This window comes from Pelecanus crispus, chromosome 1 (assembly GCF_030463565.1).
Source record: "Pelecanus crispus isolate bPelCri1 chromosome 1, bPelCri1.pri, whole genome shotgun sequence".
In the NCBI taxonomy this organism is placed as follows: Eukaryota; Metazoa; Chordata; class Aves; order Pelecaniformes; family Pelecanidae; genus Pelecanus; species Pelecanus crispus.
In genome coordinates, this window is record NC_134643.1 from 161,356,443 (window position 1) to 161,382,046 (window position 25,604).

General features: G+C 37.0%; 1 protein-coding gene across 1 annotated transcript in view; it reads right to left on the reverse strand.

The window, feature by feature from the left end:
• Window positions 1–25,604, reverse strand: part of MYO16 (myosin XVI) — a 315,002-nt gene that overhangs the window by 54,184 nt on the left and 235,214 nt on the right. Inside the window, exons 27-28 of the mRNA XM_075719324.1 lie at window positions 11,350–11,452; window positions 241–337 (exon numbers count right to left, since the gene is read on the reverse strand). Of these exons, the coding sequence (XP_075575439.1) occupies window positions 241–337; window positions 11,350–11,452 (200 nt within the window). The remainder of the gene's footprint in view (window positions 1–240; window positions 338–11,349; window positions 11,453–25,604) is intronic.

The window sequence follows — 25,604 nt, forward strand, 5'->3', positions numbered from 1 at the left end:
TCTCTAAGTTTTAATTACAGTCAACAATTTGCCATAAAATTATGTTTGACAGAACGTGCAAGCACCACCAATGTTAGTATCATCTCAAAAAATCTGTATGAGTAGTTAGCTGGAAATATGTCTGTAGGGAAATGTATAAAATACAGCAACTATTCAAGGACGAGAAAATTTTTTTGTTTTGCAATATTCTGTTCAGTGTACAAAGCGACAGCTCAGGAATACTTGTTCTGTCATTGTTACCTTTTTGGCAGGTTATAATTTTCTTCTGAAGCTGAAGGCACAAATCGTTGAGATGGTCAGCTTGCCAGTACTTAAGAAACACTTTTCGGACTCCTATCTAGAATACAAACAGCAGGGAAACCTTCACCATCAACAAAAAAGGCCAAAATGATGACAGTCAAATAATGATAGTACATATACAATCCAGCTAAGGGTTGAGATGAGATCTGCAATTTAGGAATGCTACAATGCCAGTACTTGTATGGAGAGGTAGTATCACTGGGTTGAATAAAAGATGTATTTGGAAAGGACAAGCAAACTGTCAGACACACCATCCCCCTTCAGTTCCAAAAACATCCAGAACAAACACTACAAACTTCAAGTTAAATACAGGTTGGGAAAAAAAGCATTCTGAGTGTAATTATGCTAGTGCGTTAGCAAAAGTAATAGCAAATAAGGTTTAGCTTTTATAAAGTAGGGGGATGTAGGCAAGAAGAAAGGTGGCAAGCCATAAACCCACACAGAGCAGAAAATGGTAACAGACAGCTGCCATCTGTGGAACAGGAAGAATTTAGTCCAAGTTTGAGGGTAGGAGAAACTCACTGCCATTAGTGAGAATGATTCCTAATGTCCAGTAAAATTATGAATCCTAGTTCCCAGCCTTGCCCACCGAAGCTGTTCTACAGGTCTCCTTTTAGAATCAAGCCTAAGAAGTCAGAGACAGAGGGACTAATTTGTGAAAAATAATCTCCTAAGTATTGATTGAGCTTATTCTGGTGCTGACTAGTTGCTTGATTTAACTCATCTAGTTCTTGAGGGTCTTAATAAAAATCACTAGATGCTCTTCTCCCTTTACAGAAAAATTTAGCTAGTTAGACCAAAAGAAAAACACCTTCCTTTTGATACCTTCTGAACATGCTGAAACAATCCTTACATATTCTTTTCTGTGTAATCTTCAAAAGCATTCCTTTATAATAGCCTTTAAAAAAAACACCACACAAAAGCAAGCTACTCTACAAACAGTAACTAACTAAAAAAAATTGGATAAATAACGGGTTTTCTTATGCTATTTTCTTCTCAGGAATTGTGTAGAAGAAACTTTCCTTCACTCATTAGAAATAAAAGGACCAGTACCTGGTACTGCGCTATCCTGTGAAGATTATAGTTTCTGTCTAGAAACTATATCTAGTCAGCCATTGTGTATGGCTGATAGGCATACCGATTAATTAATACAAGTCTGGCTGAAATTGCAGAAATTCCTTACAATTCTTGCTTGTCTGCAGCTCACAAGCTCATTCTTTTCTCCTTGCACCATCCCGCTCCACTGTTGGATTTTTAGTACAGATCTGGGAGATGGGTATCAGCAGGGAGACTGTCACACCTTTTAAACTAATTGTTTTTAATCCAAACACTATTGGCAGATATACATCACTGCTAATGATGAACTACAGAAAGCCAGGACATATATAACATGTCTAAACTCCATTAGCAAAATTCAGAAATGACTGGGGCACATTTTTTTCCCTTGGCTTCCCTTCTCTCTACTCTAGAGAGAAACTATTTTGAATCAAATGTTTTAAAAAGTCCCTAATTCTGAAGTTTGAGCTGACAGGCAATGATGGTGCAACTGTTAGTCTTTCAGTTAAAATCAGATACACTCAAATGGGAAAATTAGAATGCTTTCTAAATTTTTTTTCTCCTAGTATCTCTTTTCCCAAGAGATACTTCTTGTGTTATTGCAAAGTGTGTGAAGGCAAGGTGACCATAACCCCATTTTACTTGTCTTGCTATTGTAGAAACTCATAAATAGGGAAAAGGCTTTCTTTACCTGGTGGAAAATGCCTGGAACAGCTATTTTAGAAAACTGTTCAGCTGCAGAAATACTAGTATAACTTAGCTATTCCAGAGCAGCTCCTCTATTCAGACCATCTATTCTGGAAAAATCCTTCTGCTTACAAATTGAAGTTATTATTCCAGAACAATATTGCCTTTTCCTAGATCCTGTTTCTACAATGGTAGCTACCCTAGCAAAATGTTGTCTGTATTTGCTTAGTAGATAAACTTGAGTGATGCCTTCCAGTTTTTAACTTCATATTCATCTGAGGCAATCTCACTGAGATTTCATTGTGCTCTCATACTCTACTCTTAGGGACATACTCTCATCCTCATTTTCTTGACCAGTGACTTCCAACAAAAGTTTTCACTTTTCTTCCTGTGCTTTCAAAATTCTTTCTTTGCCTGGTTATCTTAGCACTCTGACTTCCTTCTTCATCCATCATCTATTCTGGAATCTGCTTCTTTCCTGGGGCTTGCTAAATTTCCTTAGGAATCTTTCCTTTTGTCCCTGCTTCTTTTCTTCCTTATTTCATCAAAAAGTTCTGAGAAAAGGAGGTCAACCACTTTCTTCTTCAGCTTAAATTTGCTTCTCTTTAGACATCTAATCTTGTATCATGAACAAGCAAACTTTTCATGTTATCTCAGCAAACCATGTCAATTTTCTCTTCTCTTTCCATCAAGTATTCTATTATCATGCCTTCAACTTTCTTCCAGGATACCAGAACTCCGCCTTGAATCCTCTCACCACATCTACTCTGTCACTAAACCTTGTGAATTCTGTAATAATTGCTCATCAAACAATTATTTTTTCCATCCATCTTGTCAAAACACATATTGAACTTTCCTTATTATTACCTTTGGCTACTAAACCCTCCATCTTCTTGCTCATATCACCTTAAATCCAGAATTCTTCTATAAGAATAACTGCATTATTATTCATATGGTTAAATGTAATTAAATTATCATGTAGCTATTATAATTACCCTTTGTATCTAAGTAGCTCTCAGACAACCAAAGCCTGGATACAAATACTTAATAAAATCATATTCTTCTACTCTGATTACATTTTCTCTTTCCACTCCACTTTTCCTTTACCAAAACCCCTCTACATCACATTGGAGCCTTCCCTCCCATGGCTCCCATCTCAGGCCTATCAGCCAAATAATCCACTTTTTCGTAATTTCTGCCTCTTTCCCTCCATTCCTCAAAATGCTTGTTTCTCCCCTTACTTCCTCACTGGAAGTCTCTAAAACGTTCCTCTCTACTAGGGCAATATTATGGTATTTTGACAGTAGAAAAGAGGATGAAAAGTTACATTTTGAAACCTTAAAAAAGCCCTGATTACCAGCAATGCCCATGGCAAAATTAACAACCCCATTCTCAATTAGTCTCATAATTCACACAGTGGGCACATCAAGGCTATATTTCAAATGTGTAACTTAACTAAACATTGAGTTGCAATTTATTTTGCAGTGTGCAGTCACAAAATCACAGTCAAGACAATTGCTCAAGCTTACAGGCAGTTTAGCTACAAGTGTCTGGCATTGTAGAGTCACAAAGCTAGCTAGGGGACGTGCAAAGCATTAGCACTCTTTTCTCCCATCCTACACCCTAGGAACAATATAAATGGAGTTATTGTGGTATTACTTATGCTATGAACTTCATTAGTAGACACCTGCTACAATTCTTAAGTGAATGAAGAAATACAAAATGTCAATGCAAATTCATTTTTATATTCAGATAAAAGCTATTTATAGATTTTACATCATATGCCAGGTCTATTGAGAGCAGAGCTCTAGACAGAAGCATGTATAGAAGAAACTGTTATAACACATTTGATTATGTTAGTATGGCTGGAGATCTGTGCGGCTCAGTCTTTGAACTAAATCTGATACCCTCTACAGCTGACTGGGAACAAGCTAGTCTCACTGCCCTCTGTACAGTTCTGGTATTCAGTGAAAGCAATAATGCTGAAAAATGTTGGAATTTCATATGCCAGATATCAAAACAGTTTTTGAGGCTGCCACCTGTCTTCATTTTGGTCTTTTCTCTAATCACAAAACATTTCCTGCTTGCCTAGGGGAAAAGAAGGTTAAAATGTTCTTCCACTAAAGCACTCACTTTTCAATACTTTCTGGACTACAAAGTGCTCTCTTCTGAGTCTGAAATTTTAATGTCATTCAGACTCATGTAAAAGTAAACCATCTGTGAATTACAGTCATAGTTATTTTAATTAGAAAAGCATTAGGGTTTTAAATGTTATTTTTCAAAATGACACATTTTTTTAAAGATTAAGTAAAATTGTCATTGATGACTACCGAAGCTTCAATTACTGCTACTTCTTTTTTTTTCCTAGGAGAAGCAGAAAGGATGGGAGGGAGCTGTTCTTTCTCTCTTTCTTCTTCTTCTTTTTTTTTTTTTATCCTTTTTCTTCTTTTTTATCTCCTTTTTCTTTTTTTTTGTTTTTCTTTTTTTTTCCTTTTTTCTTTTTTTTTTTTTTTCAGAAAAGGTGTAGGATGTAGAAGAACAGACATTCAAAACTATGGAATGGATGCTGAGATGGTGTGTAGGTGGCATGGAGGCAGTATTAGCTCATACTTAATAGGTGTCAAGGGAATCTGTAAAGCTGTTCTTTAGTTTAAAAAAGGCAATTTGTGGGAGTGCTGTGTGTTTCTGGCAGTACTTTCAAAATAGCTACCTACAAAAGACAGAGAACTATAATCTAATGATATTTTACACAATGACACACATTTTCACAGTGCATTAATGAAATGTAGAAAAAAGCCTTAAAACTATTGTAAAATGTGTCTTTTTGCAGTGTACGTCTGCAAAAATATTATAACGACAAACACATTTACAGGGTACTGATCTTTTACAGGACTGAAATGTTATTTTTAAAGCCTTACTTTCTCTGCTTTATTTGTTAGCTTGTCTTCACACATTTTGAGTCCTCCTTTGTCTCTGGCAAACTAGTGACCGTGCACCGCGGTACATACTGAATAAACCTGTCATTTAGCATAGCTTATGTATGGCCTTAATATAAAGTATGTGAGTAGCCCAGTATTCATGCAAGTGACATTAAGCATTTATGTAAGCGGTTGTCAGGAGTTGGACTTTAGGGAGAAAAACTGTCATCCACCTCTCTGGGAAAGGGCAGGAAAATGGTCAGTCTTTTTCCAAAAACTGTACAAATGTCACAGCTCTTTGCACTTGTGAGGCCACAAAAAGGGCTGCCCTACAGGAAAGGAAGTGATCAGGAAATATAAGCTGCATGTAAGAAATACTCAATGGAGGAAACCCTACCCCAATTTTATCTCATGGGATCTCTGTACTTACTGGACTTATCATTCTAGTCTTTCAAAATTCTAGAAACAAACATAGCACCAAAAGAAACAGTATCAAAGTGTCGCTCTGTGTGAACAGAGAAATATAGGCAACAGGGACAGCAACAGTGGAGAAAGTAAACTCTGAGGTAGGAGACTGGAAAACTAAACCCAGACAAATAAGGAATGAACACCAGGACCAAATGTGAAGCGCAGTATCCAGAAAAGAAAAAAAGAGCAGAAAAGAACAGAAAAATGTCAAGAGAGATATAAGGAGGGTGGGGGGGCGGGGGAGGGTGGGAGGGGGGAGAGAGAGATGGAATCCAGATTGGAGAGATCTGGATGCAAAAGATATCGGAGAAAAGCCCAAAGAGTTTGCAAGACTAGCAATCATAAGCAATGAGACAGAGAGAGGGAGGAATATATTCTAGAGGGAAAAAAAGATAGAAATAGGAACCAAAAATAGACCTCTGTGTTGAAAGACAGAGACCTTGTGAGCATTCTGAGGTCAAAGTGAACCATCCATCCTAATCTCTGGCCAAGGGGATAGGATGGACTTGCATTGTCTGGCACAAAATAGCTGCTGAGAAAGCTTGCAGGTGGTGGCTGGCCCAGGCCAGAATTCTCATAGTACCGGTGAGGTGCGAACTCACTCTGTGGCAATTTCTGGTACTAGCAAATTATTTCCAAGAATATAATGGGATGATATAATGGGACAAAGATATAATGGGACAATGTAATTTTGCTGACATAATTCAAAGTATGAGGGAAATATAGGCACCGGTGTTTTAATCATTTACCGTTAGTCTGGAAACTCCTCCTTGGATTTTTTTTTTTTAAAATGTGATCTTCATAATTTACTTAATTTTAAACTGCCTAAAAGAAAATTGGCTCATAAAATAAGATATTTTAAAGAAAAAGGAACATTGACCTCCAGCATAGATAGAATTACTAAATGACAAATAAATAAACTGGCATACAATTTATGAGTACTCAAAGTTTTCCCACTCAAAGGAAAAAAAGAGGTAAGAATCCCTATATATTACATTGCTTGCAAAGTACTCTAGTACTTTATCATATAATGTACAAAGCAATTTATAAATTTATAAATGGCATAACCATTTTAATTTTAAGCCAAGATAAATGGTTCTGTTTAACAAATAACTTAAAAGTCTCTCTGAACTAAGCATACAATTTACATACATATGATTTCATATACTTGTACTCATTTCTCTGATTTAATCATATGCTGCTTACATTCTATACTCTTCTATTTAATCATAAATATACTTTTCCCAAAAAGGACTCTGGTATGATAATATTGTATATTAATATATTGAAATAAAAAAAAAATACTTAAAGACAGCTGTATCAAATCCAATAAATGAAACACCTGTAGGTCAGTAATGAAATATGGTTCTCTTTGTGACAGGTAAGAACTGTGGATCAGACTCTTCATTTTCCTTCTGCAGTTCTGGAAGTGCTGGAATAATTTAAAATCTCTAGATGGACTTCTGGTATTTTTTTTTATTGAATGCTTATTCTCTCCAACATTATTTTTGAGTGGAAGAAGTTTAATAATACAGCTCCACACTGGCAAGGATCATTTCTCCAGAAACACTGCAGGCTCCTGAAACAACTCTAGCAGTGTCTGTAGCTATAAAAATGTGACCTCTAACTAACACAATATCTAGCTCATGCAACTACCTGATGCTGATTTGGAGCTTCATAAAAACATTCTGATTGACTTTCCTGTACTGCTTATTTCATACCTGATGAGTCTTAGGATCATCTCCTTCAAACTTAAGACTTGTCTCACTCTTTCAAAATGACAGATCTCTTGTGTTCAGAATTCAAGGCTATTGATAAGAGGGAATCATTGTGGATTGGAAGAAGGAGGCTAAAAATTGGAAAGATAAACTAGGACAAAGCTTTTTTTAGCTATTTTTAAGGTCTCCTATCTTTTAACCAGACAAGCATTTCTAGCAGTCAAAGGCTGAAAGATTCACTTTTAGTGAAGTCTGGCCTTTGCAGCACTTGTACTTAACAGCTGCGCTGTATAGCAAGAGCAAATTAAATTCATGTTTTGTTTTACTTCTGGTATAATACAAGTTGTTTGCATTTCAGCAAGCTCCATCTGAGGTAACTGAGAAGGGTTAATTGCAGACCACTGACCTTAGCTATACAAAATGTAAAGCTCCAAGTTTTGATGAGAAAGCTCAGTAAGCTATGAGCTAACTCTCCTTTATTGAATCTATATTTGCAAGCTTAACAGTGTGAGGAATGATAATCCAAACAAATGAAAGTTTCCTTATGTCAGTAAAAAAAGCCAAGGACTGTTTGTGCCCCATATTTCTCCCAAAGCACGGTAATGTTTGCAAGCTAGTCATGCTATTGGGATTGTAGTCTTTGCTTAACTAATACATCACTGCATGACAATAAATGAACACAGCACTGAAAATGTGGGTTTCCTAATGTAAAGGCCTTCAGGTGTTCGGGAGGGCAGGAGATTCTTCTGCTCTCCATAGAGCAGCCAGTACTTCCACTCTATTTGACTCTAAAGTTACTACATATCATCTTGCTCCTTCTAACATGAATAGCAAAACTCTCACTGGCTTCTCCAGGGGTTAAACAAGTCTATTACTTTCACTCTGTTTGGAGTAGGAGTGGTTTGTTTTGATTTAGAAATCTGATTTTCTCTTACATTGGGTGTGCTTAAAACTCACAGCAAGTAGCTAAGCTTGTCATGATCAAGTACATATTTATGCTGAAAGAACACCTTATCTAGGCTGTGCACAGACTCAGGATGCAAATACTGCCTTTCATTAATAGCTCTGCACTTTTATAATTTCAGTAGTTAAGCTAAGTGCATGACTGAAACTGCATGGTATGCCAGCTTCAGTGAAACAGCTATTTTATTGTCCTAGTTTAGTTATCTCCAGCTCTTCTTACCCAAGTAACAGCAACATTTCATAAACCTATCAACACTTCCCGAATACTTTCTTCTAACACAGAAGCTGCTGAATCAAGCACCAGACTCTGGCTAGCTGATAGTGTTTGCTCTTATGCTCTACTAAACAGTAGAAAATAAACCAAAATTGCATTCTGGTGTTGGATCTTCTTCACTTGTCCTCCATTTCTAAACAGACTGCAGTGTTTACAAGAGGAAAAAGAACTTGTTCTGTGAGTAGGCTCTGGGTTTTGTTGTTTTGTTGGTTAATAAAACACTCTCCAAACACAACTTAAGTGAGAAAGAAAAGACAAATTGTCAAGCAGGAAATAAATACAAAGAAACCATTTTCTTTACTCATTTTTGGTCTCTCACTTCAGAACACAGACTGACTTTCAACTCCCCTAAGTTAATATCACGTTTCACAGACTGGTACATTATCAGAGGGAAGTTAAATAAAGTATCATCCAGATTCACTCAGCTATAAAGTCCAGATCTTTCTTTTTCCCCCTGTGCTGGGGAGTTTATTGGCAACCTTGTCCTCTGATGGTGACATATAAGCAGGAGGTTGATTTCAGATGTGTTTTGCTTTCTCCTAAACTTCATCATCTTTGATATGGATATTTTAGCTATCTATTTTTTTGGTCGATTTAGCTACCCAAATCTGCAACAGCTCTTAAGGGAAGTGCAGGTAATGGTGTTGGGGAAGACATTGTTGACTTATTCATGAACCCCTGCATCAAATAGATTTTCAGTTCTGGCAGTGACTCATTTGAAGTAGTTACTGCTGGCAACAGTGACTGAATAAACTGGTTATATGTGTAACCCCCTACTTCTTGGATGATTTTTAGTAATGCACTACAGATGACTCCCTTCCTCTGGCTTTGCTAGCTGACATCATCCTGGGTTCCTGATTCTACTTTTCCTTCCCTTTCTTCCCCCTCCTCCCTTTTAATTTTTTTTCTTCTTTTTTCTGAGTCCTCTGTTGTAAAAGCATAAAGGAGGGCACCCATGACAACTGCAGATTGTATAAGCTACCTCATTTAGATTGTTATTTAAAGTTCAACTTTCATGATTAGTAAAATGAATCAAAAAGATAATTGAGAGAGAGAGCAATTATGTGACACAGACATTAGTCACTACTGCTGGTAGTTGGGTATATGGGTTTGTATCACCTATACAAAAGGTGTTGGTGTCAAGCTTGTATTCACTGGGCAGTTGTCTGTAAGAAATTGTCTGGACTTAGAGTGAATTTTCTCCTGGATTTTTCTTTCATGATTATCATCTTTCTGTCTGTTTGTCATAGCTCTCTGTGGCTTGAAAAAGGTGTAAGGAGAAGGTCACTCATTTTTTCAGACCTTGTTCCTTTCAGCTTAGTCTGTTGCTATGTGTTTCTTAGTCATTGAGTGTCAATGGTATAACTCTCACCCCCAGACCCTCCTATTCCGTTTAACTTATCTGTGTCTCTTAAGAGTTTTGTTCCTTTCTGCTTTGAAGGACAACACATTATGCACTGTTGTAGTTTTGCACAATATGCAATTACTGTTACACAGCTTTTGCCCAGTGTCAAGCTTGTAGCCCCACGCAAGTTCTGAAGGTTAGTGGTACTCTCAGCTGCAGGTACTTGTAAGTAAAGGTAAAGCTTCTAGATATTAATGACTGTTTTTTATAGGTAACCTTGTGGCAAGGATGGAGAATATACCCCAGAGCTGACTTAAGAAACCTGAGTAGGCAAAACAAGTCTATTTAATATTATCTTTTTGAGGGTCCATCCTTTTGCTCTTTGCTATTGAAGGGGTGGGGCTATATGTGCCCACTACTTACTTTAGTGACTAAAAGGGGACTTAAACAGTATTTTGACCAAAGAAAAATCTTCTTCTGTGTCAAAGTGCAGGTGATCATGCATGTGTGCTCCCAACCTAGTGGGGCCCTACCATTTTTCCTGTTATAACTAAGGAATCTGGGCCACTGAGAAACACCCATAGCACAAAGTCCAACATAGTCCTTGCCCTTCATAAATGGTTGCAGAAACTTTTTCTGGGCATCTTAATGCTTAGAGGTCCTACATGAATTAGAAGACCTATGTTAACCCCGTCCTTTAAAGTAATATTCTCAAAGCCTGTAGGAGTGCCCTAACAACTGTCCCATCCCTGAAACTGGTCTGGGTGCTCTCTTGTGGAATAGATTTCAGTCCTCCTAGGCTGGGACAAGACCTGAATCTAAAGCTTACACCACCTGGGAGAATGCTTTACACATTAAGTCACAGAAAGCTTCCTTTCTGTCCAATAGCTTATATAGTGTATAAGGAAACACCATTTTCTTTAGAAATTGGATATGTTAAAGAAATCAGTCCTGCTCAGTTACAAAGCTACCCAAAGGAGATGAATGAGTACTCTGGACAAATGGAGACATCTACCTTGCAATCCTTATGCCGGTGAGGATTAACTAGGATATAAACAGTGTAAGGAGATGGGATAGGAAGTTGAGAGCTTCCTGTTCTGTGTTTGGCTTTTTTTTTTTTTTTTTTTTTACTTTACTTGATGTACAGCAACCCTAGGTACTTTGATCCATCTCTGAATCAGCATGCTGGTGCCTACAAAGGTATTGACTAGATGGGAAGTCCTAAGTAGTTGTTTTGGGTCTCCCCTATTATGACAGTATAGCGTTTAGTATAGGATTTTACCTAAAGAAAATGTGCAGGGTTTTTTGTAATTCAGAAACCATACAACCATTAAAATGTGTACACCAGACACCTTTAAAAACCTGGATGCAAATTTACACAATGTATATGCTTAATTGAAATCTTTTCCTTACCACAAGAATACACTGATTTTTTGACACAATGATCACAGCTACTCATATGCTAGAAAACTCAGAAAATCGGTTTGATTCTATCCCAAAGCATATATTAAATGTCAAAAGAATATACTGCTGCAAAGGATCTGGTGGCTTGCCACAATGGAAATGACTCAGCTAGCTTGTTTAAAGAATGATATTTTAATTGCTTTGTAGATCACAAACCTGCCAGCCTTGTAATTTACACTGCTGAAGAACAAGATGACATCTCTCCTTGGCAGACAACTTCTTCTTCTCTCCTGCTGCTGTATCAGCCAAATCTTTATACCTAGAAAAATCAGCAGAAGTAGAGTTACTCTAATGTTGGCCTGGTTGACATCTTTGCAGACATTGTCAGTTTTCCTTTGACTCTCAAATCTTTGATATCCGAACGGGAAGCTTACTATTCTGCTAGGGGTGAAGAAAACAAGGCCGCCAATCACTTTAAATCTTTTCTATTATTAGACATGACCTTGTGTGGGACAAGTGATGCCTAAGACCCAGATTTGCTTCCTGTCAGTTCTTTGGCTGCCTCATGGAAAATCAATGCAAATGAAAAACAAAGAAAGAATGCAAAGCCTCACCAACCGATTTCATTGGTACTGAATTGGGTCACTGAAAGGAGGAAAATATTTTTTCAGTATGTGTCATATGACATATACCTATTAAGGAGTAATTAATAAGAAAGTGACATTGATAAAAATGTTTTCCATCAGTCTGAAATAATTTTTTCTTAATTTTGAACACAAAGTCTTATAGCAAAGAGACTTTAAGTAACTTGATCAGTTTACACTATTGGAAAGAAGATCAAGAGGAGACTTGATTACAGCATTGAGTACCTTCCAAGGCAGAAAATGCTAGATATTAAAGGGCTCTTTGATGTACCAGATAAAAGAACTAATGTAAGAAACTGAAGTCATACAAAGTCAAATAAAGTATAAAACTCAAATTTTAACTGTGGATTTATTACAACACATTATTAAAGAAAATTATTAATCTTATACATCTTGATGCTTCATATTATTACTATACTTTCTTGAAGGTATTCCTCAGTCTAGATCTGACTGGATGTAATGAGCTGGAATACTTTTTCATCATAAAAAGCCAGTCTTTGAAAAGGAAAGATTTTGCAAATGTGTCACTTTTGATTAAACTCCCAATGAAACAAGGGTAAGTTTTGAAGTTTGCGTGCTAACTACATTTCCTGACATTTTATTTGTTTGGTTCTTTAACAGCTGAATTCACCTATAGATGTGCTACAATCCAAAACTGTGCTGTCCTGGGACCACTCACACAGACCATGGCAGGCAAAGCTGCAGGGCTGGAATGACTCCAGGGACATCAATTGTCCCAGGAGCTGTAGCAACTCTGGAGCAACGTCCACACGCAAACTGCTCTAAGACCAAATTTCACCTAGACTTCTAGTTTCCTGGAGCTGCACAGACCCTTGGGTATCTCAGCTCCTGCAGTCTGGAAATGTTCTCTGGTCTGGTAGCAGTCTGGCTGAGGACTCCATGGCTAAGTCTATACTAGTGAATGAAATGTGAGAGGGATTATTTCTCTGGCATAGAAACCACCTGGCAAAAAACCAGCCTACTTACTAAGTATTCTGCTATGTTCTGTTAAACTCTGTCACCTTCCAACAGAGTGTAGCCACATCTAAGCTGTCTTCTGTGACTGGTCACTAGCCTCTCTTAATTTCCAAATTGTGCCCAGTAATTGTTTGGAGGAATGCTGGTTGGAAGGGGCCAGAGATCCTTTTAGTTAGTCTAACACTCCGGATTAGCAGTAGAAACCTGTGGATCCTACTTTCCCAATAGCTCAATGAGCTGTATGGTCACGAAGACACTTGTTTTATGGACTGCTCTTAAGGCTGGAGCCACCTCATTTCTGTACTAATATTAACTGGATTTTCTTTGAAATCATGGAGAATCAGAGGTGTTAGAGAGACAACTTCTGGAAAGCTTAGCAACTGCTGACTGAAACAAAGATGATTCAGCATTGACTCACAATGCATGAAGAAGTAACTGTGAAAGTGGCCAGCCTGAAACTCACTCACAGCAGAAACCCAAAGAAATATCATTCCTGAAACAGAGCCAAATTAAAATTAAAAGGTTGGAATTCTAAGTTTGGATCAGATTTACTTTAGATCCATGCAAATCACAGGACTCAAGCCAAGGATAACAAAATATCCTTTACAATCTGTATTATACAGGAGACCAGACAAAAATGATCCACTGTTTTCCCCCAGCTTTAAAAGTCTGTGAAATTCCATCACATTATCCTGGAAGTCTAATCAGAGTTCACAATTTCCTTCTATCCATTAAAACGAGTTCTATCTTAGAAAAAGAGGATGGGCTAATGGTTGTGGTAGCAGAGAAAGAGCTAACTATGGAAATTTAATTCTGCCACAAACTTCCTCTGTGAACATAGCAAGTCATTTGGAAGATGATCTACCTTTCCCTATGTTAGACACTGAAAAGATACACTGCTAGCCTGAGTCAGTCATCTTGTTCTCAAAACAGTCTACGAAGATAGGTATTTCCATACAGTGACTTGTTCTACACATCCTAGATATTTCTGTTAAAATGAGAAGAGATTGCCCTCTGGAGGTGCCTTTCTCTACTGACCATAGATGGACTCAGAAGAGAAGTCCAGGCTGGATGCTTGCATTCTGGGTGGCTGAGAGGAATCTCACAAGTCTACTTGTATGACTGACTGACTCATCTGCAGAGTAACTAACAGAGGGACTAACAGAACTTCCTTATTTCTCCTGTCTATCTTGTTCAAATATACTGGCTATCTAAGCACCTAGGATGAAAAAGCACCTTTAGGCTTGGTGTCATCATCTGCCATCTCAGATCAATCATTTTTATCTTATACAAGGCAACTTAAGCAAAAACATCACAAAATTTGTAGCTATTTTTCAGCCAGAATGGTTCCCTGATTTGATTCTCAGCCCAGTTGTACAAATACCAGTGTTAACACCAGGGAAGTAATGGGAATGGGTAAGTGGGAATGAGCAGACCACACCTGTTGGTGGCAACCCAAATTTGTCTTGGACAAAAGTGGCTGTGTAATCATAAGCTTATTTGATTTTTTTTTTCTTTACTTAATTTTAAATGAGTTAAAATACTTCAACTTTCTTCATTATTTTTTTTCCTTTTGGGGAGATAACCAAACACTACAGCTTTGGCTTAGGGATCTTTTTGTATTCTAAATGTGCTATTACCCTCAGTAAAAAATCACGTTAAAAAGAAAGCAAAACAAAATCAACAATAAACTAAGTTATAAAAAAAAGGAATAAAAATTTAGGTGACACATTATTATTATAATGCAAAATGACATATCTTTATTGTATCAGATACTTTCTACTGTGAACTGAGCTTGTGTTGCCATGTAGACACAATAACTTAATGTCTTCTTAAATTTAACCCTTTCCTGGTCTCAAGAATAGCAAAAGAACTTATTCTTTTTCAAATTTACTGTATCACAGAAAATAGCAATAAGAATACTGAATTTATGGTGCAGGTTCATACAGATAACCTTGAATGACTTGCAAACAACATGACTTGCTTCTGGGGAAATGTAATCTGGAGAGTCTTTGAAACTTTCCCTTACCAGAGAATTCTTCCCCCACTACAGCCTTAGTTCACTCTGAAGTGAATGAACAAACCCAATTAAATACCAGGCTGCTTCTCACTGACAGGTCATACATTTTTCCCCAAGTAAATAATGCAGAGTGTATTTGTAAGGCTTTAGAGAGGATCCTGAGGAATCCAGTGAGCATACTCAGTGCTACCTTGCTAAAAAAAGTCTTTAATCGGGTGAAATATGCTTCAGCTAAACGTGGATGAGTTAGTTGTCTAGAGTTTCTTAAGAGCCAGTAGAAGACACTCTTCAGGTGTCATATACCCTACTCTAATATTGTTGCTTAAAATAGGTCAGATGAATTGTACACTGTAAGACCCCCATTTATTTCCATTGAGTATAGTCTATGCTCTTGACTCCAGCATAGATGTCTAATATTAGACAAAGTGAATCTCTCTCCTAACCAAGTCAAGAAGCTGATAAAAAGCAGTATTTCATGGCCTAGTCAGAGCAACTCATTCACTAATGGATCTAAAAAAAAATACAAACCGAGGAGATTTAAAGGGTTAAATTGAATGAACAACCTTCCACCACCATGTCAAGACTAATCTATTGTTGATTAGGAAATAAATGCAAGACCTCTTCGCATGCACCCCTCTTCCAGTTACAAGTTGAGACAGGGAACACAACCGTCAGGGGGTTCTCCCCAATGCCCCTCCACAGGAAATCAGTGTGAGAGAAGCTCCGTTTTCCCCAGCTTTGTCTTTAGCACCCTCCTTGTCCTAACTTCTCATTTTTACACACCTAAACAGAGGAAAGAGCTTTTAGCTAGACAGGGTAGCACTGCGAGCATGCACAGACAGGCCAGCATCCTCCGGTGTTGCAGAAGCTGTGTTCTGACCTCTCTTCCTTTACTTCTGAGTGATTTTTTTTGTTTGTTTGGACTAGATACTGCTGCCAACACCTTCAGGTAGCTTGTGAATATGGAAAACTCAGTTGTCTTGGGTCTTCACATATAAGCATGTTATCTGATGATTTTCTCCCTCACTTCCCTAAGTGCACAGCTGACAAGATCCAGCAAGTTGTTTTTCCCTGAGACAGAATATTCCTGAGTTCAGGTTATGGCACAGTAACCCACAGTAATATTCTCAGGCTCAACACACTATTTGATTTACACGGAGTGTGCACAAATAGGCTGTAGGGCTGTACTCCCAGTTCTGTATGCACAGCAAATCTTTAAGCATTGGAATAAACACCACACACTCCATTTCAATAGCACATCAGCATGATAGAAGATACTAACGGAAAAAACATGGCAAGTACAAAGGGCACAAAAACAAGCAGCTTCAAATCAACAGCTTAAACAACCACATAGATGTCCTTGGACTGAAGCTTCAGAACGACTTTGGTTTTTTGTTTGTTTCTTTTTTGCTATTCTTTTTCTCAGGTCTCTCTCTAGCCTAGCTAAGAAAGAAAGACCAAAAATGACAGAGTCAGAGGTAGCTACTGACTGCAATCCAACATCCTCAGTAAGAGGACAGCTTCTAACACCAGAACTCAAATCTTTCCTGAAAACAACTGCTTCATTCCATGTCTTTGTCCTGTTATTTAAAAAATAAAAATCATGCATGGCTGGCATGTAACTGCTTTATAAAAGTGCTAAGTAATGTAGCTTTAAGTTTTAAATATCCAAACATAGCTTATACAAGGAAAAATAATCACTCCTGCCAATAGTTCAGTATGTTGCAATTTCATTTTCTCTTTCGTTTACTACAATGTATTTTGTTTGCCAAGGTAAAAAGGAATGATTTAGTAAAATCTATTCAAAAACTAGTGAATAAAAGAAGGCAATAAAAATTAACTTGCATCCTGTGTTTCTGCTGGAAGAAACGTAAAAATTGTCATCACAAAGGAGTAAAACAAGCTTGTGCTATCTTGCTAAATTCCCTTTTTTTCCTTTCTAAATTTCCTCTTTTCTTCCTTTGACAACCACTAAGAGATTGATGTATTATTATGTCTGTAAAGTATGTGAAAGAGATGGACTTTGTTTGCAAAACTTGTCACTATGTGCTCATAACTCAGGATTTTTAGTTTTGTTTGTTTAGATTTAGGGAGGATGGGGAGAGTGCGTTAGGCATGGTTTGTATTTGAAAAATCTATCAAGTGAGAGCTGAAATATCTAGAAGACCTATCTACCGAAGAGAGAAACCTGTGTTTTTTAAGGAAAAAAAAAGATGTCTGGAACATTTTCTAGTAATAGAAATCTTATAAAAGCAGTCAGCAGCAAAGAATAGGATGGAATTTTGATTAATGTTATGTGTATATAAAGGATAAATACTCATTCCACTTCCCTGTATTATATTCTTTTTTCTTGAAGGAATAACCTAATTATTTTTGAAATATGAGGAACATGGGAAATTCCAGATAATTAGAAAAGGGGAAATAGGTTATTATAGTTTCCAAGAAAAGAAAAGAAAAGTGATTCTGCCAATCTCTGTATAATATATATGACATAAATACCTCATTATACAGCATAAATATTAACAACCAAAGCAGATATTCAAAATTTGGGAGAGAATAAATCTTTGGATGCAGAGAAGAAAAAGATGCCTTTATAAATAACAGATTACATCAGACAAACAGACTGCATTTTGGGCTTCTTTTATAGGAGTACAAAAATATAGTATCAGAGGACTATAAGGTTCACCTTTATATGAAACACATTTTGCACTGAGGCTGCTTCATACAGACTTACAGAAATAATTCAGACTGGTGTAGAGGTGAGCATGAAATGCATTTTGCCTTATAGATTTGAAACAATGAATAAGTATATATGTCAATGAACCAAAACTTTAGAGTACCTGTCTACTGTACTAGTGTTAGTTTTTAAAATATCTTAATTGCTATGCAGCAACACAGGATTAAATGGCTAGATCTGCAGACTGATAAGAATTAAGGGAGAAAATAAACTTAGAGTCATTCTGAAAAAACTGCAAGCAGTTTTATTCTCTCTGGGTTAACCTGGCACACAGGCATTTGCTGACAGAAGGAAACCCAGAAAGCGATAATGCTAAAAGTGACCTTACAGCAAACTGACCAGGTATCACAGTTTTACCACCATGTTTTTATATATGCCACTGGAAGCCAGAAACATTTCAACTGATGAAACATTCTGATTTTCTACTTCAACAATTAAAAATTCCTTTCCTATATAAAGAGTTATACATAGCATGCTTTAACATGTCTAAGGAAAAAGGAAAATATACTTAGAGTGACATAAATGGTATGTAACTGAGATAAAAGAGCAAAATTGTAGACTAAGAAGTAAAAGTGGAAAAGACTCAGAAAATCCCCAGAACAAAATTTTACCATGACCTACCTGTGGTCAGCCACTGGCCCCACATGGAGCTCAGCGCACACTTCCAAGGGAGGATCAGGGCTATGAAATCCACTGGATCAGTATACCCTTGCATAAGAAGTGGCCATTTGGGATACTTTAATTTAGATTGAATAAAAAATAAAATAAATTTCTCAGCTAAAGATACTATTTTGTGATGGGTGATAGACAAATGACTTGGAAGGATTTATTTTTTTCTTTCCTAAATTTTACATTTTTGCATTAGTTTTTGCCACCCTTAATATTTGCTAGGCATCTGAATTTCAATTTTTGGAGAGAAGAAATAATGAATATATGTGTGTCTCAATCTGAGAATATTTATTCATATACTTCATGTAATTAAGCAGGGGCTTCCTCATCTCAGACAATGTGGCAGCAGAATAATAAATAGAATATAAATTATAGTTCAGCTCTTGGGATTAGTGGATTCAGCTATGCAAATAAAAAATGAATTCACAACATCTGCTAAAGATTTGCATTACAATACTTTTGCATCATCTTACTTAAAGCTAACATTCCCATTCCATCTTGATAAAGCAACGTAAAAATATATTTATTTAAGAAATTGGCAAAAATGACACATTAACTGAGAAATATGACAGCATCAAACAGACAAGCAGCCCTATTACATGAACACTTGCCTCTAACTCTGTAAATGTTTACATTTACCTCTAGATAGATAAGCCTTCCCCATAGCTAACTACCTCTTCATGCTTGGGCACTCCACGAACAGGCACACAGAGCAGTAAAATGCTTCGCTGTACGCAGAATACATGTACTGCAGAACAAATTTAACTTTCTTTACCAACCTGCTAATTTGATTCTGTGTAACACAGAGGTGATATAGTACCAGTCTGTAATGAAGCTAGTTTCCCTTCTCCACAGACATAGCCATGTGAAAACAGGGAGTCAAAATTAAAAGTCCTCCTGCAAAACTAAAAGGTCCGAAATCACAGAAAATCAAAACACACCCTCTTTTTTTTTTTTTTTTTTTTTTTTTTTAACAGAGACCAGAAGAAAGGAATGGCGGGGAGTAGGAGTCAAAAAGTGACTGAACAGATGGGTAAACTTTTGCCCTTTCCTACCACAGAGAAAAACTGTGCCCAGTGAGTCTAAGCCACATCTCACCACTCAGGCTATAAGGTATTAGAAGATGTCTTATGCATCCCTTTCTTTAAAATTGACAAGAGTTTTGGTGATTATCATAGTATTGTGCACTTGGCCTCCAGGAAACTTGCTGCTGGACCTCACCAGCAGGCCAACTTTGAGCAGGTAAAGATAGAAAGTCATCTTTCAAGGGGCACAGGACAAGATCATGACTGCTGAACTACAGATCTGCAGGCACAGTGGTGGACATAATATTACAAGGAGGTGAAATTATGAGAAGGCTTTGAAAAGGTTCAGAAACATGATGTGATACTGAGTTGAAACCCCAAAGTGGGTTTATCCATTTTCCCACTTGGTCTCCTGGAGGGGTTACTAGTTCATTGGCTCATTATTTGCCAAGAAAGCACTTTGCAGCTCATTTGGAAATATATCGAGATAGACATATCTTGCAGAAGGAGAAAGCAAAAACAGACTAAAATGGAAAAATTGATACTAAAAGCAAGTAGGATTGAATTTGATGTTCCACCTAGATGATGCTTTATTTCTTCCTTGCTTTTGTTTTTTCTCTTCTCTGCAACCTTGACTCAAGCCAAAGAGGAATGGAAATACATAAAATCCTTCCCACAATACTCACTAGTAGCTCAGACAAGCTGTATTGGGATTATGGGGAAGGTTTTTAGGACATTCTTAAACCATACAAGCAAAATTGCTTCTCTGGAAGCTCATCTCTATCTCTATGCTCTTCTATGGGAGCTTCCCTTGTGCCCTCTGGACCCTGTGAGTAGTGTCAGTCTGGGTAACAGGGATTCTCCTGGCTCTGAATTGTATAATGGTTAGATAAACAGTACACAAGCAACATTTTTCAAGATAGGCTGAGGCTGTCCCCTTGGCATACTCTATCAATATTCGACCATATTCTGCTCTCATTTACTGTGGAGTACAGAAGAAGTAATTCTGCTAAAACTGATGATGTTAAATTAATGCCATGTTGGTCTAAGAAAAAAAGTAAAGCAAGATCCAGTGATTAAGATACATAAAAGGATTTTACATGCATGCTTGCATAGGATTTTGTGTTTGCTCTCAGATGTCACCAGTATTAACTGCCTACTATTATTCAGTCTGACTAGGAAATCTAGCTCTAGGAAGTCTCATTCCAGGTTCTTCTGCTGAAGATTAAATGGCTGTAAAGAATATCAAGATGTGGATAAGGAGAAAAAGGGTGCCATGAATGTCTGAGTTGAGTGGAAAGAATTTAACAGCTGCAGAATCACAGAAAGGAAAAACAGCAGGAGGGTCACAGTGGCTTTCGAGTGTGGGGCAGCTGGACTGCATTTATACCAGTCCTATGAGCAGAAAAAAAGCAGTCAAGAGAGACTAATTATATTTTTCTAGGCACTGAAAGCACACAGTTATATTTAATTAATCAATGAATACAAAGGAATTATTTTAAAACTGTACAGTAAAATTAATCTATCCATGTGACAATTTGCACCTTAATTAGATAATTCAAAGTTCCTGCATAGTGCCATTAGCATAAACTAATGTGTTGCATACTTACTTCTTTAAAATGTTTATTCTAAAGGTAGGCTGTTTGTATTAATTTAAGAGGTCTATTATTTTAACAGGCATTTCCTTAAAAGGGTTTCAATGTATAAAGATTAGTGACGATATTGGTAGTTGATAATATTTTCTTTTAACAGGTTTATTTCTCTGGCAGGCATTTAACTGAACTTCTTACTATCATATATAAATCTATGTCCATTATCTTTGTCATTATGTGATGTCAGCAAATTATGAAGTACTCAATAATTATTTTCGTTGAAACACCAAGGTTCTGAAACCATTTAAAGTTGTTATCTGCTTGTTATAGGCACACAGAACTCAGTTAGCTTATGAGATATGGGTCAAGAACTTTCAATATTCTTATTTGTACACAAAAATAATTTTATCTATTTTTATAATCCAGGCTTTTAGATGGAATCCAGTACTGTGGTAGGTATTTTAGTACTCTGTGGGAACATTTCTCCATGTTTAGAAACAGCACAAGCTTTTAAATTCACAAATGTAAAATATGCATAGATATTGTAAGGATATCACAGAGTAATAGGCTCATTTAGTAGTTTAATAAATGTTTAGTTAACCCTGAGGGATAAGAAATGTCAAATGCTAGTGTAAACTGAATGTCCAGAGGTACCAAGGGTGGCACTTAACTCTGGAAGTGAAATAAACATTTTAAAATTTCACAGATCCTTCCTTAAAAAATAAAGAAAACCACTGGAACTGCTGAAACAGTCCATCCAGAATTATGTTTGTGTGTGCCAAATAGACTTACCATTGCCTAAGAAAATTAACCTGGCTAGGAAAAATAAAACGGTAAGTCTATAACTCAGAAGATGCCCACCAAACAATGCTGATATTTATTTTTGCCTTCTAAATATAGAATAAAGCTAGATGTCTGATCTGCCACTGAAAACTCAGTCAAAAAAGAAACATTATTTTCTCTTATACTTGTTTGTGCACTGTTGGTAAGCCCCAGACACACCAGGAGCTTTATCATTCTCACAGTTCAACTCTGTGACATGTAACATAAGGACTGATAATTTTTTCATGTACAGTACTACTTATTCTGTGGACGAGAGAACTGACAATACCATGGCATAACTTCAAAAGCTGCTTCTGTTTCAACTCTAAAAAGTTGTTCTCTGGTTTTTTTTGGAGACCGTTACAAACCGTTAAATCTGTTCCTTGCCATAGATGGGAACTAGACTGAGACTGTGACTTACCTGCAAAAATGGATATAAAATAAGTCAGTTAAATCATATCCTAAAAATGACCATTTTTCTTTATGCACTATAAATTAAGTCCAGGCTAATTAGTTGAGCCACCATAGGCATCTAAAGTTATCTAGTGTATTTCTTGTCTTTTTGAGTATTAGAGAGGACCTAAGGGGAAAAAATGGAGAAAATAAGCCAAACAGCTACAAAGAAACACCTAATGGGGGTAAACCAGAATATTCTGTCTACATTTAGTCCATTTGTAACATATACACCTATTTAGTTCGTTCATAATATGAATAGGCCAGATGCTATCACTATACTATCACTATACTATCACATTGTACAAATACCCGTCAAATGGCCTATAGCCTCTAGAACAGTCCCAAATACCTGGTTACATCTAGGTAACTCCCAAGTGAGGTACACCAGTTCTAATAGACATGGCTTGCCAAGGAGAATGTCACTGCACTCTGGGTTCTGGTCAACCCTTAAAGTATAACAATCCCCTACATCAGCAAGTTCTCTCAAAGGATTAGTAATTTAGAATAATTCTGAGACTGCTGTAAATTATTCCAAACTGGACCCCACTATCAGAATGTTGGCAAAGGAAAAAAAAAAAAAAAAAAATCTGGGGGAAAAAGAAAGAAGAAGGGAATGTTTGGAGTGATGGCATTTTGTCTTCCTAAGTAACCATTACACGTGATGGAGCCCTGCTTTCCTGGAAATGGCTAAAAACCTGCCTGCTGATGGGAAGTAGAGAATGAATCCCTTGTTTTTCCTTGCTTGTGCGTGCAGCTTTTGTTTTCCCTATTAAATTGTCTTTATCTCAACCCATGAGTTTTTGACCTTCTGATTCTCTCTCACACCCCACTGTGGAGGAATGAGTGAGTGGTTGTGTGGGGCTGAGCTGCCCACTGGGGTTAACACACAACACTTCTTTATAGCATGTGATGATTACCAAAACCGCCAAAGACATAGTAATTTTAAAAATCACAGTTTAAAACTTTGTGGATGACCTTCATTCTTCACAGGAAATTAGTCATTACCATGTTTATGAATTTGAGTTTAAGGTGCCCTCAAAACTGATGAGTTCAAAATACTTCATTTACTCACCTTTGCTTGCATTTTAAAAGAAAGACAAACAAAAATGGTTACCCTCAAACAGAAATATCAATTCCAGTTCTAGGTCTGAAGCAACAAACTACACAATGGTGAGACTGCCATTTGGTATAAATTGATATCATTAGACCTACTTTAACGGAATATTGCTTTTTAACACCAGTCAGATTATGTCTTGCTCTCCTTGCAAAGATTTAAGGTATCATGGCACCTATCAATGCACTGCTCTATGAGAAGACTGATGGCATTATTGCATAGCAGACAATAAAGCTAAAAGGGCCAGTGCGATGACCTATCACTTTGCAATCTACTCAGTACATCATTCTCACTAATGCGCTGCCTAACTCACTCATGAGACTCTGAAATGAACACCAAAAAGCTTCTGGACAAAGGGAATTCAAATATGCCATGATGAGTCCCACACAAGATCCACAAACATAAACAACACATCAGTGCAATACAGCATCAGCTAATAGCACAAATTTGATCAAAAGCTTACAATAGTTTTTAATAATGGCTTTATGCCAGTTGCAGAAGGACAGATATTATTTGACAAAGCCATGATATTAGCATGAACGTAAACTTTCCTGCCTAAGAAAAAAAGGTGTCTTTTCAGAACGACCTCCAAGTAAAGTCAATTGTCTGGATGAGTTAGTAACATTTAAGTGCTCTGAAGCCATTTTTGACCTGAAGTCCACTATTAAAGCATTTCAGTATCAATAACTGCTGCCCTGAGTAGAATTGCAGACTTCAGGATCGGATCTGCAGTTAAGTGTAACTTCTTAAAAGAATTTCATTAAGAAGAACTTCATACTGAAATCAGAGGAAAACCTGTAATTAAAATAGTCTTTGAAGGCACTTTTTTCACCCTCACTGCTATGATTATCATAAGAATCCATTTTCACTGTGTTCCATATCTTCCTTCCTAATATTTCCTATTAAAATGGATGTTTTCCCATTTCTTAAGTTACTTTAAGACAAAAAAAAAGATGAGAATGTTAACTCTTTTTAACATTCTATTTTCAAAACATTAAAATCTTAGAGATTCTTTATTTTTAATTGGCTCTGTACAGCTTACTTATTGTAATTTAGATATTTTAACATATTCTCTCCATAGAGGAGAATAAAGTTAGCCAATGAAAAGAAGAAGGAGGGATAAGACGGAAAAGAAGAGGGGAAGAAGGGGAAGGGGAATGGGAAAGGGAAGGGGAAGGAGAAGAGGAAGAGGAAGAGGGAGGAAGAAGAAGAAAAAGAAGGCGGTCTAATACTGTACCTCCAAACCTGCACATGACACTGTCTTACAAGTTAACACAAACAACTACTTATAATCTAAGCTTCATGTCTGCATATGCATAGATAAAACTAAAGACTAGATTGGTACAAGTTAAGCCATTTTTAAAGACAATTGGAAATGGTAAATCATAACATTCTAGTGACTTATCTCATCTTGCAACACTGTTAAGAGATGTCTCTACATACAGCCTTCATGTTCTCCTTCACAGTATGAAGTTTTCTCTGCCATTCCTTGAGCAGCAACAGAAGGCAGGATGGGAGCTCCATGATGGAAAACAGAAGACTGTGTTGAAAGAGTTAAGCCCAGAAAAGACAGTCTAGAAACCTGAGAGACAGTAATAAAATTCCAAGAAACACTCACAAAAGTGCAGAAATAAAGACAAGGAATAGCACGCTAGCGGACAATTATTTGGGCTTAACGTGTTTTTTCTCCTAGAAATTCTGCAACTGGCATCAGCTAAGTGAAAGGCTCAGTTTGCTTATCAGTTCCCATAATGCACAGAAGTTATCCTGAGGTCCAACAGCCCTGAAGGTTTGCCGCAAACAGCAGGGAAGGCTAACACAGATGTCTTATTTCAGCACCTGTGCAACTGGACCTTGCTGTCTCCATTGCTAAGCAGTGTCCCAGGCACAAGAAATATGTAAGATGTGAACCTCAGTCTCTAAGGCAGTAGTTCACAAATTCTTCCTTGACCAAGGAAACTAAAACACAGGCAGAGCAAAGCACTGGGTACAGTTCAGCAACTTTGAGAACCACATTAAAGAAGAGAGAGGAAAAATTAATTTTGATTTCTAATCCAATTTACAAAACACTAACTGTAGAGGAGCATTTGTAGAGGAGGATGGTACCAAAATAAAATTGTTCATAATGAGTGAAACAGACCATCTTACTGCCTCATTTTTACCTGAACATGCCTGAACAGCTGTATTCTTGTACTTCACTGAGCAAGAAATATAAGCTCACCTCATTACTCTAGATGGGACCTTGATCACCATCATTATTTTTAAAAATTTATATTCCAAATGGCTTTTACATGTCTTCCTTGAGCACCAAGTGAGGTGAATGACACAAAAGTCAGCCAGGATCCATTTTATTAATTGATGTGAAGAGATTAGGTTCTAGATATTAAGCTTGTACAACTAGGCTCTGTCTGTGC